This window comes from Lissotriton helveticus, chromosome 6 (genome assembly GCF_964261635.1).
Source record: "Lissotriton helveticus chromosome 6, aLisHel1.1, whole genome shotgun sequence".
Taxonomy (NCBI): Eukaryota; Metazoa; Chordata; class Amphibia; order Caudata; family Salamandridae; genus Lissotriton; species Lissotriton helveticus.
The window spans coordinates 1,720,321,647-1,720,336,764 of NC_136067.1; the positions used below are offsets into that span (position 1 = coordinate 1,720,321,647).

The 15,118-nt window shown below is 45.5% G+C and overlaps 1 protein-coding gene across 4 annotated transcripts in view; it reads left to right on the forward strand.

Moving 5' to 3' along the window:
- Positions 1-15,118, forward strand: part of FBXO48 (F-box protein 48) — a 116,254-nt gene that overhangs the window by 81,032 nt on the left and 20,104 nt on the right. For all 4 annotated transcript variants that reach the window (XM_078649590.1, XM_078649591.1, XM_078649588.1 and 1 more), the window contains one exon: positions 5,218-5,541. In XM_078649590.1, the coding sequence (XP_078505716.1) occupies positions 5,245-5,541 (297 nt within the window). In that variant the 5' untranslated portion in view covers positions 5,218-5,244. The remainder of the gene's footprint in view (positions 1-5,217; positions 5,542-15,118) is intronic.

Sequence of the window (15,118 nt, forward strand, 5' to 3'; positions counted from 1 at the left end):
GCTATTTTTCGATAGCCAATACCAATCTGCTATCAGGGATATGTATTTTTGTGTGGCAAATTATGGGTAAATCACTAAATCTTCCAGTGCCTCTAAAAAATTTTCCTGTGTCCTTAAATAATGTAACTGGTGCTCATGTAAAGTGTTCAGGTCGAGTTCACGCTATATAAATAGAACTGCAAAAAAAAGTATGGTCAAATCGCGATTGTTTCGAAAGCCAAGAGGTCATACTGCTATTCAGCCGCCGTTCTTCACACAGTTTGTTTACGTAGTCATTTACATACCCAAGGTGCAGGGCTTTCATAAAGTCTGCAGGGCAGGCAGGCGCTTAGATGTTTTCAAAACTGTCACGGTCATAGTTTACAGTGAACAGACAACACAGAACTGGAAATGCGCTAGGCTAACAGGCATGAATGAGGCTGCCTAAAGGCCTGATGGGAAGCTCAGGAATAGAGAGCAATACAATTGGTATAGTGCAAGGGCGTTGTCACAGTCAACTTTTCATGGCTGGTATTATGCGTGACTGGAAGGCTCTGTACCTGTCGGCATTGCAAAGGGGCCATGGCTGGTATTAACGAGTGCTGGTCGTCTGCTTGACTGGCAGAGTGCAATGTTGTCTTTATTGCCACAAGTGTGCAAGGATAGCAGAGAGGGCGTAGAGCTGCACGAGCATTGGTGCACAAGGCCAAATTTGCACACAAATGTCACTAGGGCTGATGGTGTGAGGCAGCTTGAAGGACTGTCTGTGCAATGCTGTCTATACAAAGCTACCTGCTGGCTCTCTGCCTAATGCGATCTCTTTACATTTATCAATATATAACCACAATAGATAGTCCAGTGAAAAGCAAATAAGGAATAAAACGAAGAAACCCTCATTCAGGTGTGTATATTACTCGGTCAGTATGTGGTGTTTGTTTACATAAAGGACGCAAAGTCCTCAGTCACCCTAGCATGGCACGCTTCATCATAAGGCTGGCTCCTCACTCATACTACGCGCAGGAGATGTGCACTCCGTACGCGTGCACATCTCCTGTCCCTGGAGGCTGGTAGCGCGCGCAGCGCGTGCTTTCAGTTTCCCTCCCCCCCCCACCCCGTCAGCTCTACGGAGCCAGCTTGTTATTAAACTTTCAGCGCGAGTTGTTTTTTTCAAAGACCATACACTGTGACTCCCTCGCCAAGCCGTTTTATGGATCTGTCTTTCACACAACGTCCACACTACGTCAAGTGGGTTATTTTTAAAGTGGCCCTGTCATATTAAGTATATACAGATTTTCATTTAAAAATACTTCTTTTCTCTACAGTGGATATGGCGCTGGAGAAGAGGTCAGAGGCTGCGTGGGTCTCAAAGATTAGAATATGGGCCGGCAAGGATGGCTCCTCGTTGACAGCCGTTGCATTATCTAGTTTATGATTATCCATTTGTACATGGCTCTGTCTGTCTGTGTGCACGTGGGTGGCTCTGTCTGTCTGTGTGCGCGTGGGTGTCTGTGTGCGCATGTGTGTCTCTGTGTGCGCGTGGGTGGCTCTGTCTGTGTGCACTTGGGTGGCTCTGTCTGTCTGTGTGCGCGTGGGTGGCTCTGTCCGTGTGTGCGTGGGTGGCTCTGTCTGTGTGTAGGTGGCTCTGTGTGGGTGGCTCTGTGTGTGTGTGGGTGGCTCTGTCTGTCTGTCTGTGAGTGCGTGGGTGGCTCTGTCTGTCTGTATGTGCGTGGGTGGCTCTGTCTGTCTGTGTGTTCATGGGTGGCTCTGTCTGTGTGTGCGTGGGTGGCTCTGTCTGTCTGTATGTGCTTGGGTGGCTCTGTCTGTCTGTGTGTGCAGGGGTGGCTCTGTCTGTGTGTGTGTGGGTGGCTCTGTCTGTGTGTAGGTGGCTCTGTGTGGGTGGCTCTGTGTGTGTGTGGGTGGCTCTATGTGAATGACTGTGTGGGCGGCTCTGTATGTGTGTGTGGATAGCTTTGTGTGGGTGGCTCTGTGTGGGTGCAAATGCAATAGGTCTCGCATTTGCGAGCGATTAAGCTATTGGCATTGTAAATGACAATGTCATTTATTTATGTTTTCAAAACAAAAACATAAATAAAAATAATGTCATGAGCAATGGCTCTAACTTTAACAATGCCGAGACCATTGCATTGTAAATGCTTCTTTACATTTGGGACGGCTGGCGGAACCCCGTGGCTTCACTTTTGGCACACATTCTTATCGGCAGTTTGCTACCTCGTTTCACAGTGAGTTATGGCACTTTGAGCGGTTTATGTGTCTTAGTTCACGCCGGGCGACGTTCCTGTAGAGTAACTTCACAAAAAAAAATGTATACAGAGGCGTGGTATTGTTGGACTCCACCGGTTTGGCCCCACTACGTGTTCAGCTAACTTTTATGAATAAAGGTTTTTCACGTTCGAGATTGGTGCCATTCAACTACGGCATACATCGGTGAGTCACTGTGATAAGTACAATTGGGGTTTGGATATTCAGTGGATTTTAGGTATGTTTACAAGTTGCCTGTTTTATTTACAGTACTACACCTTGAGCCTATAGTCCGGTCGACAGGGACTACTGTCGTGTTTAGCAGCAGTCTTCAGGTAACGATTACTTTAGGGATTAACCACTTCATACGTAAGTCAGTTGGGCCTAAGCTTCCTCTAATCTCTTGCACCTAATACTGCATGTCAGTTTCACAGCACGCTCCAGCACTGAGGAACTCAGGCGATAGTGGCACAAATGCTCGTTTTTTCACTTTTTTATTATTTCGTGCGCTCAGCACCCCATCACTGGGCATGTAAACGTTTGAAATTTTATTGATTCGACCAGTCCACTACTTCCCTTTTTCTGGTCACTTTTTCTTTCTTCTTGTTGTATTTCATCATGCATCATTCTCTTCTGGGTTAAAGCCGTAAATGTGTGTTTGATACACATATCATGTGGACTGAACATGGTTTCTTTCACACTGTACCTCACGGTTATGTACTTAATTCTGTCATTTGATTGTAAACAATTTTTTGAAGAATGAACTCATTTAGTTACTTTGTTTGTAGATTCCCCTGACGAAGAGCAGAATTTTATGCCCGAAATGCATTGGGATTTAAGTGTTACGCGTGGGATTCATATGCTTGCTGTTCTACGCATTTGAAAGAAATATCCCTCTGGACCTTTACAGGCCTGCCTTCAATTAAAATATTCTTTTGAACTACTACTGATGTTTTTACAGAGCACTTCTTCAATCTATTTGTGAATGTGTTCATTTTGAGTATTTGATTTGTGACAATTGATTATTTGTGTATTATACTGATCAATACACTTTTGAGTGCATGCTGGTAGTTCACGCAGAGTCTACGACTTGTTGTCCTAGTTTTTTTTTTACTTTTATAGAGTTGGCATTTTCTTACGTTAGCCATTTTACCTACTCTGCTGTCTGTCTCTGAATACACGTCTGGGTTGGTTGACAGCTGGGCTGGGATTTGTGCATTCCCTCTAGACAGCCACACACAATGGAGGCCTAGGTGTGACTTGATGGCCCTTAATGGGCCATTAACTGGCTTGAGGGGGGGGGGATGGAGTTGAGCACCGCCTCAGACCTGAAGAGGCTGTGTCCTGTCCATATACAAAGGGCTGCATAACCCACTGTAGTGAGTCTTGAGCCAGGTTCAGGAAGGACTCTGTGCACTTCAAAGACATCTCTCTGAAGTCAACCCCACTTCAACGGCACAACTGGGTATAAGTACTGGACAGCTGACACCACCACTTCAGTACACTTCTGGGCCTGAACCCACTCTGCCAGGAAGAATAACTGCTGTGCTATAGGACTGCCACTCTGCTGGACTGCTGCTCTGAAGCACCGCTGCCTTGCTGTGCTGCCCTGCTGCCTGTTGTTCTCTCTGACTGGTTAAAGACTGAGCCTCCATCACTAAACGAAGAGTGACTCCAAAGGCTAGCTGACTAGCCTCCTGTTCTAAGACTTGGGGATATCAAAGTCTTCCACTCTACTCCTGTACCTGGCCCATTGACAGTTGACCTAGGTGCTTGCTCCAGCGCATCCTGTACTGCGAGAGCAGAATCGACTAAACGCTGCTGTTGTGAGAACAGAACTGGTGCATTGCACCCGGAACGAGTGCATCGCCATCGGAACTGTCGCATCTGAACCACAGCATCGCCGCCACTGCAGACAGACGATCGACAAATCTCCTGGACTGCATGGAGAAACCTGATGCTTCAGCTTCTGAACCAATGTGTCTCAGAACCGGGGCTTTATCTTCGAAACTGGTGCATCGTGATCATTATGTGGAGAAAATCTCTGCATCACCTAGACTGCAGGATCAACACCAGCGCATTGCTCAGCTGCACCTAGAATCTGGCTATTGCGACCAGGATCAAGGTACTTTGTACAGCAGGCCTTGCCCCATCGGGATCGGCCTGAACTCTTCACTTTGCCCCAGTCCAGCTTGACCAGATAACCCCATAGGCGCTTATTGCTTCTAAGCCCTATTTTTGCATTTATACTTTAAAAAGTCATATCTCAACTTCTACTAATTGGATTTTTGTCATTCTGGTCTGGTTGTATTCATAAAAGTATAAGCAATTTGTCTAAACTTGTGGTGTCTTTTTGTGGGGTTTTCACTGTGTTATGTAACTGTTTGAAGTGCTGCACACATATTTTACACATTGCCTCTTAAGTTAAGCCTGGCTGATCAGTGCCAAGCTACCAGATGGTGAGCACAGGTTTTTATGGTGTGTTTATGACTTACCATCACTAAAATTGTGGTTCCTGCTTGGACAGGGTTATACATCTTCTAACCAGAAACCCAATTTCTAACAGTATAGTTTGATATATATTTGAGTTTTTATTAAAGAGTTGTGTAACTGGTACAAGGGCATCTTTATTGCAACAGTGATATTTGTGCCGGACATAGACTCGCTCTATGCAGTTCTCTTGAGCTAGGTGTGTATTGCTTATCCAAGTTACCTAGAGTTTGAGGATGCTAAGTGAGGCCAAGTTTATTTTGTAGAGTCAAAATGCAGAGCCTGCTCAGTAGGGGCCACTAGCATTCTCAAATTGTCAGGGCTTGGTGACTCCTGTGGCTGCAGGCCCCAGAGAAAAAAGCCTGAGAGTATGTTTCATAAATATAAAGTCTAACAGTATTCTTTTCAGCAGTGAGCTAGGATCTTTATTAAACAGGCAGCAATCTTTCATAAGTATGCCTTTAAGATATTGTCAATGATTTGTTTCAGGTTACTGAATGACGATTTATTTGAACTATGCAGAAGATATCTAAGAAAAATAAACAAAGCAGTGCCACATGTAAAGAACTTCACTCTAATAAGAAAAAGAAGGAACTTTCCCAAAACTTCGTTGATATCCTACCGCCCGAAATCTGTTACAAGATTTTCAGTGAACTTGACATTAAGAGTTTATGTGCCGCTGCAGCGACATGCACGAAATGGAATGACGTTATTGAAGCTGGTGACCATTTGTGGAAGAACCATTGTTTAATGGTGAGAACCGTCTGTCAACGAGAGATTGATGGTGATCGAGGAAATGGATATTCTTGGAAGGTAATTGGCCTCAACTCCCTTTAGCCCTACTTTTACCTCTTTCTGTTGTTTATCAATCCATATAAAAGGACCAGTAGAAGTGCATATAGCTCTGTCCCTTGCCTCTTCCTTCCTATTTACATCCTCCTGTTACTGTGTCATACCTTCTACTTACCCAGCATCCTTGAAATACTTTTCTAGTCTTAACCCACCATGCACTGACTGCCTATCTATCTATCTCTCTCTCTCTCTTTTTTTGTTGTAGTAGTTTTATATAGTGCGAATCGACACAAAGGTTTCAGAGCTGTTTACATGAGCACAAGTTGCATTATAGATGAACACGTTCATTTTTTTTAGGCACTGGGAGTTTAAGTGATTTGCCTAGAATCATTGAATGTTTGAGCCTCTCGCCAAGACTCGAACCTGATTCCTCAGCTTCGAGGTCAGCTGCCCTAGTCGTTAAGCCACACCCTCTCCCTTCCCTCCTTCTCCCACTACCATATTTCTCATACCTACCAGCACTCATCTAGAGCACATATCTATTCTTTTTAATTGTCTTACTAACCCTCCTTTCAGACCTTTACGCCCATTCCTTGCACCTAGCTCCCTGACAATTGTGTTCAATGCTCAATACGTAATTACCAAAATCTGTTGGCTCTTTTGTCAAATACATATGCCCCTCTATAAAGAACACCAAATAGCATCGTTTACTTTTCCTTGGGGGTGTGCTCTATGCCTTGAAGGCCTTTTTACTTAATTATGGTGCGCTCTAACTTAGCCTACATGATTTCCGTTGTGTTCTGTTCTTTCAGGCAACCTAATCATATTTTTAAAATTGTCATACAGCTGTTACTGATGCTACTAAAGTAGTAGTGATTAAACAGGTCAGAGCTGTCGGAACCAGGGGCTCAGCAGGGTGAGCAGAACATTAGGTTTGCAAAGTGAGTTTCAGCCTCAAATAAGAAATATATCCAAGCGAGTTACATTACAATTTGTTTTGTTTTTGAGTTAACATCATTAAAGTTTCATTAGGATATAATCCCTTCATCTTGATGAGCCCCAAGCGAGTTAGTTGAGAACATGCTTTTGGGCTCTATTGTTACCAGCAACCAAGGGTTGTCTAGGAGGGGATCACTGGTGAAAAAACAGAAGTGCACCTCCAGAGCAGAGGGTTTACAGGCCACTGTGTATGTTTGCCCAGTAAGTCGTAACGCTTTACTTTTTTGAACTATGGTAAGTGGGCATGTTGCAGCGATCTCGCTCTATACAGTATGTAGCAACGTAGTTGTGGTCCTTTACCAGTATAGAGCAAAGAATGCCTGTGCTATGTAGGATTATAGTTTGATGTCTGGCAACATCATCCCTTCAGTAGTTTACGGGAGCAGTTCCCTAGCCGCTCGCAGAGGTCTACCTGTTCAAAAGAGTCTGATCAGAAGAGAGCCGATATTACAAAAGAGGAGAATTGGATTATTGATGAATATATACAGTATTTTGGGCAATATGACTATATTCACTAGAGCTCTCCGACCTGTCATTGACAGAGGAAGACTGATCCAGCCATCAACTCCATTCCACAATTATGCAATTACTTTCACACAGTTATCCCTAACCACAGCATGGTATTATTTTCCCTCAGTATCTGAATTGCCTAAACAGTGTATGCAATCCTTTCTCCACTGTAATGGGAATTCCTTCTCTTAACAGGACGAATTCGGACTAAGCAGGACAATATCAAATTTGCCCCTCTTTACACAAAGCTCAGAGGGTCCCTAGAATGGTATGATCTCACAAACTATTAAGGAAACCAGAGGGTCTTTATGTGAAGGCGAATATCTTCCACACAGCATGACCATAAGTCGACCTGCAAGTGCAAACAGTGGCAATACAGGGGAATCCATGTCTGGTACTTCAGGCAATAGCAAATCTCTCCGGAACACACTCATTCATTCTTACTCAAGCTTTTGGAGCCTCACACAGTACAGCCTCCTAATAAAATCGTACCTCATACTTAAACGCCTAACCACAGCGAACATAACATTCCATGTAAAGGAATCAAATGTTTTTTCATACCTCATTACAACTATGGCAGCCCTAGCCGCAGTGGCGGTGTGAGCATTGCTGCACTGGCGATCCGACCGCCCTTTTAAGAGTTTGGCAGTCGGACTGCCAAAGAACCACTGCAACCGCCGGGGATCCATGATCCCTCAGTGATGTTGCAGCGGTGTGAGGCTGCAATATGCTGGCTGTGTCTCTGCGGCACCACCAAACATATTGCAAGTTTCCTTACATCAACCTTTTTCATGACTGTGAGCCAGCTATGACAAGGGTGGCAGTGAGGAAACTAAGGGAGTCTTGGCCACCTGTTACCTCTGGCCACATGTTGTACCCCCTGAACACATGCATCCCCAGTTCCTTCAAAGCATGGACTGCACAGTCAATGCCGTGCAGGAACATGCTTTGGCACTCCCATTGCAGTTCCTCTCGAAGGCTCAAATTTGAGCCTTAGAAAGGCACCGCCGTGGGACCACCAAAGCACTGCCCGCCAGACCAGGATTAAACTTCTAATCTGGCAGGCAGTGTGAAGAAGGCTTTGAAGGTCTCGCAGCTGGCCGCTGGCATGGCGGTGCTGCAAAACCACCAAAATCATAATGAGCTCCTGAGTTAGAGCACAGCTAATCACCCATCAGGTTATCCAGGCTCGAGGTTGCTGGCTTCAGTCAAAAAGCAAGGTCTTGAGTCTCTTCCTGAATTCTGTTAGCAGGGGTGACATTCGAAGATAGAAGGGAAGGGCCTTCCAGGACTTGACAGAGAGGTAGGAGAAGGGACGGCCTCTGCTGTGGCCCTCAGCGGCAGTGTGGTGTCTGTGCAAGGGCAAGCGACGCAGAGGGAAGGTTTCTGGATGGTTGGCAGAAGTTCAGGTGGTGGTTGATGTATGCTTGTCCAAGGTCATGTAGGGCTTTGTAAGTGTTTGTCAATAGCTTGAAATGGCATATTTTCTGGATGGGGAGCCAGTGCAGGTTCCTAAGGTGTGGTCTGATGTGGGTCCATTTGGGCAGGTTGAGGATGAGTCTGACCACTGAGTTCTGTATCATCTGGAGTCTCTTCATGAGTTCAGTGGTGGTTCCTGCATACAGTGCGTTGGCGTAGTCCATTCGGCTGGTTACTAGGGCTTGAGTGACATTATGTCTTGTGCTGATGGGGAGCAGATGAAGAAGCCCAAATGGGGTATGCATATTGTGCACCATGAAACCGCCCAGGGAGTGAAACCAGCCTGATCAGTCAGTACCAATCCTGACATATAGGGGAGCACCTATTTCTCCAGCACCGTAACCAGTATCTTTGTAGAGAAACATCCCATCCCCACAGTGGGGGAATACAAAGGGAAGGCTACCCAGTCACATTGATGGAATGCAGGGACATGCACCGATCAGGGCAGGCGTTTGCATAAATCACTGCTTCATAGTACAAGCCGGACTTATTTCTCCTCTCCATCAGACACCCTTAATATCATTATCCTCTCATGTCAACTGCTCTTTCAGCCTTTCGGAAGTCCCGAGTTGGGGTTCTGCTATTGCATATTGATAGTGAGCGCCGAGCACTCCACACAGCTAAGCCTCTGTGCTGCCAGTGCCAATACTGAACCATCGACAGCTCTCTATCACAGCGCTGCCATCCTGTTCACATGTGAGGCAGCAGGCAGCAGACCGTGGTAGTGGCACCTTGCCAAACACAGTAGTTCCTGTCATCGATAGGCCAGAGGGAATGTGCAGCAGCCCAACCCAGTCCTTAATGCTGCCCAGTTCTCCCCGTCTCTCATGCAAGCAGCGGCTACTCCACTAAGGCGGAGGATCGTCGCCCCACTGCTCTGCGAGCGGTAGTTAAAGGAAAACTAAAATGATAATAAGCAATGTTATTATCATTTTAGTTTTCCATTTCCTGGTGTGGGGCAGGGCGGGGCTGACAGAGCAGGGGCCAGGGGGAGGAGTGGTTTGCCCACTCCAAGTGTGCATGAATGTTTTGCCGGCCTTCTCGGCATTACAACCTGGTGGGGAACATTCTCAGGCTCTCATTCCCCATCTGAGTGCTGAACCATGCCACTCAGACCAATCAAAACGCTACATTGTTGCGCTGTGATTGGCTAGGTGAGTCAGGAACCTGGGTGCTTCCTGCTTCGTGCTGTCGAAGAACAGAAGAAGAGCGAGAGGCAGCAGCCGGCCGGCCTGCAGGTAAGTGTTTTTTCTTTCTTTTTCATTTACCTCCTCCACCCTCCCCATCGCCACCCTGTTAAATAGCGACCGCCACTACTCTCATCGCAGCTACAGACAGCTCCCCTCCACCACGCAGACACCTCACCGTGCCACTACAGTGTTACTGAGGATTTTTATCAACAGAGTCTAGGATATTTTAATGCAAAAAGTGACTCCGTGACACGTAGCCCCACTCCTAATTGGCCCACTTGTATAGCAGACCTATGCCTCTCATTGTTCTCTCTATATTGCATTTTTCTATACTTCTTCTCACTACCTTACCTCTATGCCTTTTTACCTATACCTTTCTCTTCTTCTACTTCTCTCTAACCCGTCCCTTTACCTACTAAAACTCTCACTCTCTCTCTTCTTTACCCCTCAGTGAACCCCAGCTCTCACTCTACAATTTTGTCCCTATTTCTTGTGCGTTTACCTTTCTCCCTCACTTTAAAACCTTATAACTGTTCTCTGCCTAATCTTTCTCTTTCTACCTCTCTGTATCCTTCTTTCTGACTACCTCACCTTTCTCACTTCACCTGTCTCCATACCGTCATGCACTCACCTGGTCTCGACCACTGAGACGACACGAGCCGATGCTGCACCTCCTGTCCCTCCCGAGGACAATGCTGGTCAAGGAACCAAAACCTTAGATCCCACACTGTCCCATGAGGATAAGAGGGGTTGGGATAAAATGAGAAAAGAGTGGCTTGCGGTACTGGATCTGCTCGTGCAACACTCTGTAACAAGATTTGTCACTTCTGAGACCTTCTACGTTTGCGCGGTAGATGTGCCCTGGACTAGAACCTCTGGCTTTGCGATGACACAATGCACTGTAAGTAACAAGACGAGACAGTTACCATCAGTTCACTAATAGGTCTACATTCAATGTACATGAATTAATTTCACTGGCATAAGCTTAGCAGTGGTTCCCAAACTGTGCCCCGCGGCACCCCGGTGTGCCATCAAAGCTAGCAAGGTGTGCCATGAACAGATGAAACAATTATATGCTGATGGTGTCAATTAACTCTTCTGACCTAATAGGAAATCAAGTTTTAAAACTGTAAATTGATATGGTAATTGGTCTGTTTGTTCATTCCTCTGTTACTGGATCTCGTTAAATTGCACAGCAGTCACATAATTAAAACATACAAACAGATACCAAAGCCCTACTTTGTGATTTTCATCAAGGACTACACTAGTAACAGACAGCATTTCACAGGCTCTGCGGCGACCTACAGGAAAGGGATTGAATCATTTTCAAGTAAAACCACTTCATTTATTTCTGCACGATATACATAACATGGTAATTTATTGCCTAGTGTCCTCGGTTTTTCCAGTGAGCAACACGTGGGCTTCCTGCGGGTTTGAGGGGAAACGGTTTACCTAGATTCAATAGAGAGAGTTGTCCAGTGGTACTATGTACGCATCTTGATGTTTTTCATTGGGCAAGCCCATTCCTGCGAGAGTTGCTGGTTGCCTTTTTTATGCTTTTCTCACCTTTCATCTGTCATGGTCTTGCCACAATTCTTAGGCCTTACTGGGGTACATGGCTTTGCTGATTTGCTCTTCTATTTTTCCTGCAAATCGGCCAATTTATGCCACAGCATTGTGGCTCCAAGTGGTGCATGTAATGCTAACGCCTGCTTACTCTATAATCTCAGACATTTGTATATGGAAAGTACACAACCTATGACCATCTGCATTCTGTGCGCCACCATCAGTCTGAAGACTTTCTGGAACAGCCTGGCTTCTCTATAGAGTTGCACCGAACACCAATTCACCAATACACTGAAATGTGTAGCACTCTTATGGTTGGTGGGCATGTTATCAAGGGTAGGCACCGCAACAAGTACTCCACTAACAGGCCCAATGAGTATTCAAAGTTTGTAAAATGATCTCTAAAAACATCTGCCTTTAGGTGCTTCATAAGTGCCCTCCAGAAGCGGGCATGCCATTGAGTTAGAGCGGGCGCTTCTTTTTTCTTCTATGCCTCTGCTATCACGCATTTGGCCACCCTCAGACACACCCACATATTAGCCTTTTTTCCCTTCATCTGGTACTGCAGGGAATCGTTTCTGAGGCCCAAAAGTGCAAATTCAGGGGTTTCGGATACAGGGTATCCCAGGATTTCTGTGATTTACGCAAATATTACGATCCAGAAAGGGCGAATCATTGCGCAGTCCCACCAAATATGGCAGAAGTCTCCCAGCACACCACAATCTCTCCAACATAAATCAGAGGTCTCCGGGAAAAGCCGCTTCAGTTTTGTGGGGTACAGATACCAGCCATAAAGCATCTTGTAATGGGCCTCTCTCATGCCAGAATAAGTTCAGTCTGTAACGGTTGTACAAGGAGCGGATAGTTTGTCCTGTTCAAGCCGCCTATAGTGTCTGTGACCTTGACACCTAAGTATGTGATGTTGTGTTTTGCCCTTTGGAAAGGGAAGTCCCTAACCAGGGAGTTCATCTCTCCTTCGGACAGGATGAGGTTCAAAATAAAGGACTTAAGGAGATTAACCTGGAAACCAGCTATTTTTTTAAAAGATTGGAGTTCCCCCTGTAGGGCAGTTAGCGAAGACCGTGGTTCTGTTAGTGTTAGGAGGATGTCAGCAGCGAACAATGAGATTTTATGTTCTTCCAAGACGAATTGCATGCCCTCAATATCTTGTGTTACCCCTATCCTGGCGAACAAAGCAATCACAAGGAGATGATGGACGGAGTGCTGAAACCTTTCAGACATTCACCCCAGTGACAGATCTGGGTTGAACCCATCATCATTCTAAAGCTCCCTTATCTGGCAGCCAAGGATTCGATACTCAGGGCAAACAACAAGGCCGATAACTTCCCAACTCGAAGGTGTTTGAGCCGACTCCATTAACTACTACTTTGGACTGTGGTTGCATATAATATAGCCTTATTGCCCACCATAGCGGACTATACCGGCTATTAAAGATCCTCTCCAGCGTTCAAGGCCCAAGCCGAAGGCGAGGGCCTTTAAAAAGGGAGGGGACTTTAATAGCCGGTACAGCCCAGCTATGAAGGGCTATAAGGCGATTAGAACATTCTGCCACTAGAGGGCAGAATGTTCTAACAAATAAAACAAAATCTCCTCAGGCTCTCTGAAGCCTTTGTTCACAGCCAGAGCTGTGAACGAAGTAACATTGGAATGTTGGAGCTCCGAACTTACACCAGCCATCATAAGCCCTGAGCACTCCTTTGTTTTCAATGGAGCTACCAACATTCCAATGTTCTAATTGGTTTTAATCATGTGGATAAAGGTCTTGCAGAACCCAAACCGCTGTAACGTTTGAAAGATGAAGAACCAGTCATCTCTATCAAATGCCTTTTCAGTGTCAAGCCCTAATCGGATTGCTGGGAACCATTGTTTCTAGTCCTTTTCCCCCAACTGGAGAACCCTTTGGATATTATCATGGGTTTGCCGTCCTTTAATAAAACCTGATCGATCAGGGTGTATCAGATCGCGAATCAGGCCTTTCAGTCTAGTATTTTTGAGTATAACTTGGCATTCAGGTTTAATAGCACTATTGGCCTGTATGAGGAGCATAATGATCAGGGCCTCACTCATTGAATGTGTGACTGCGTTACCCGATGCCTTTAGCTGGTCTGTTGTTGCTGCCATGTTCAGCTTAAATTCTGCGCGCAGGTCTGCTTTAAAGTTTCTGAAAGAGGCAACTTGTTTGGCTTTGGTGAGGGCCATATCGCTTCTTGAATCTTTTGATTTATGTGAAACTTCTCCGGGGGAGAGAGTGCTGCATGTCTGGATCTTTGTAGATTGTCTCCTAGGCCTGGTTCTCTTGAGTGGTCTGTACAAGTTCCAAAGGCAACTTGGACTCGAGCGTGCACAGCTATATGGACTATTCCTTGCTACTGAGTGAATTGTAAACAAATGTTTCCTTTTTTTTACTCAAGAATGTTTCATTCTTGATTTTACATGTTTTTTCTAGCATTTTCAAATAAACTCTGTACATACAATACATGTCGCTTTTCCTGATGAAATTTCTGTAAAAACATTTTCGAAATACGCTGACAATCAATAAATGATGCACTCATTCAAAGGTGCGGCACCCAATGCATTTTGGGACGATTGTCCCATCGTCAGGGGAAAGCAGACATAGTTCTCCTTTAGAAACTGGCCACTCAGCAACCAAAGAAACAAAAAACACTTTGTAAGTCAGTTAACTCGGTATAGATTTCATGTGAGACCCATAACTGTTGCGTTCAGTTCTTCTTCATGCCTGCCCGATGTTTGTAATTTGAAAATGTTTTTACGGGAAAGTTCATCAGTAAAAGTCACATGCAGGGAAGATCGCAGAGGGTCCAGCTGTCAGACCTGGTATCCACACCAGCAGCCATAACCTGTGGAGTTCCGCAGGGCTCGGCCCTTTCAGCGCTCCTTTTTAATATATACTTACAGACACTGATTTCTGCTCTTAATCATATGGAGTGTCAGATTTACAACTATGCGGACGACACACAGATTATCATACAAATTGAGGGTTCATCTGGAGCCCAGGCTAGGCTGCATAACATCTTAAAGTTCATGAGTAACTGGATGTCCACCAACTCTCTGAAGATCAATCCAGAAAAGACCGAAGTGTTGCCCATCACCATCTCGGGCAACCCGTGGAACGATCGCTTTTGGCCTAAGGAGTTGGGTAGCACCAGCTAGGGTGGTGCAAAGCCTGGGCATCCATATTGATGGTAATCTATCTATGAAAAATCAAGTGTCGTCTGTGGTGGGCACATGCGTTGGCCTCCTTAGGCAATTGCGTAAAATTTCGCAGATGCTGTCCTTTTCTACTTTAAGGACTGGGGTGTCCGCAATGATTTTAGGACGTTTGGACTATGGAAATGCCCTCTATGTTGGGCTCCCTCAGCAACAACTCTCAAGACTGCAAATAGTGATGAACGATGCAGCGAGACTGATTTTTGGAAAATCTAGAAGTACGCATGCCTCTCCTCTTCTATGCCAATTACATTGGCTCCCTATTAGGCAGAGGAATTTATTCAAAGGTCTGTGCATCGCGCATAAGGCAGTCTATGGCAATGCTCCTAGTTATATTAAAGCCAGGCTGGTGCAGTACATTCCTAGAAGGACCCTGCGCTCGTCTGAGGACACTCTTCTGGTCAGCCCTCGCTACCGCATGGCTACCTTAGGTGGACGTGCTTTTTCAACTACCCTACCGGCAGCTTGGAATAAACTACCACTCTGCCTATGGAAGGAACCGACTCTACTGCCTTTTAGGCGAATGTTAAAAACGGTGCTCTTCCGAGAAGTGTGGGGTTTGATATAATTTGGTTACCTGTTCTCTGTAATGATCAGTCTTTTCA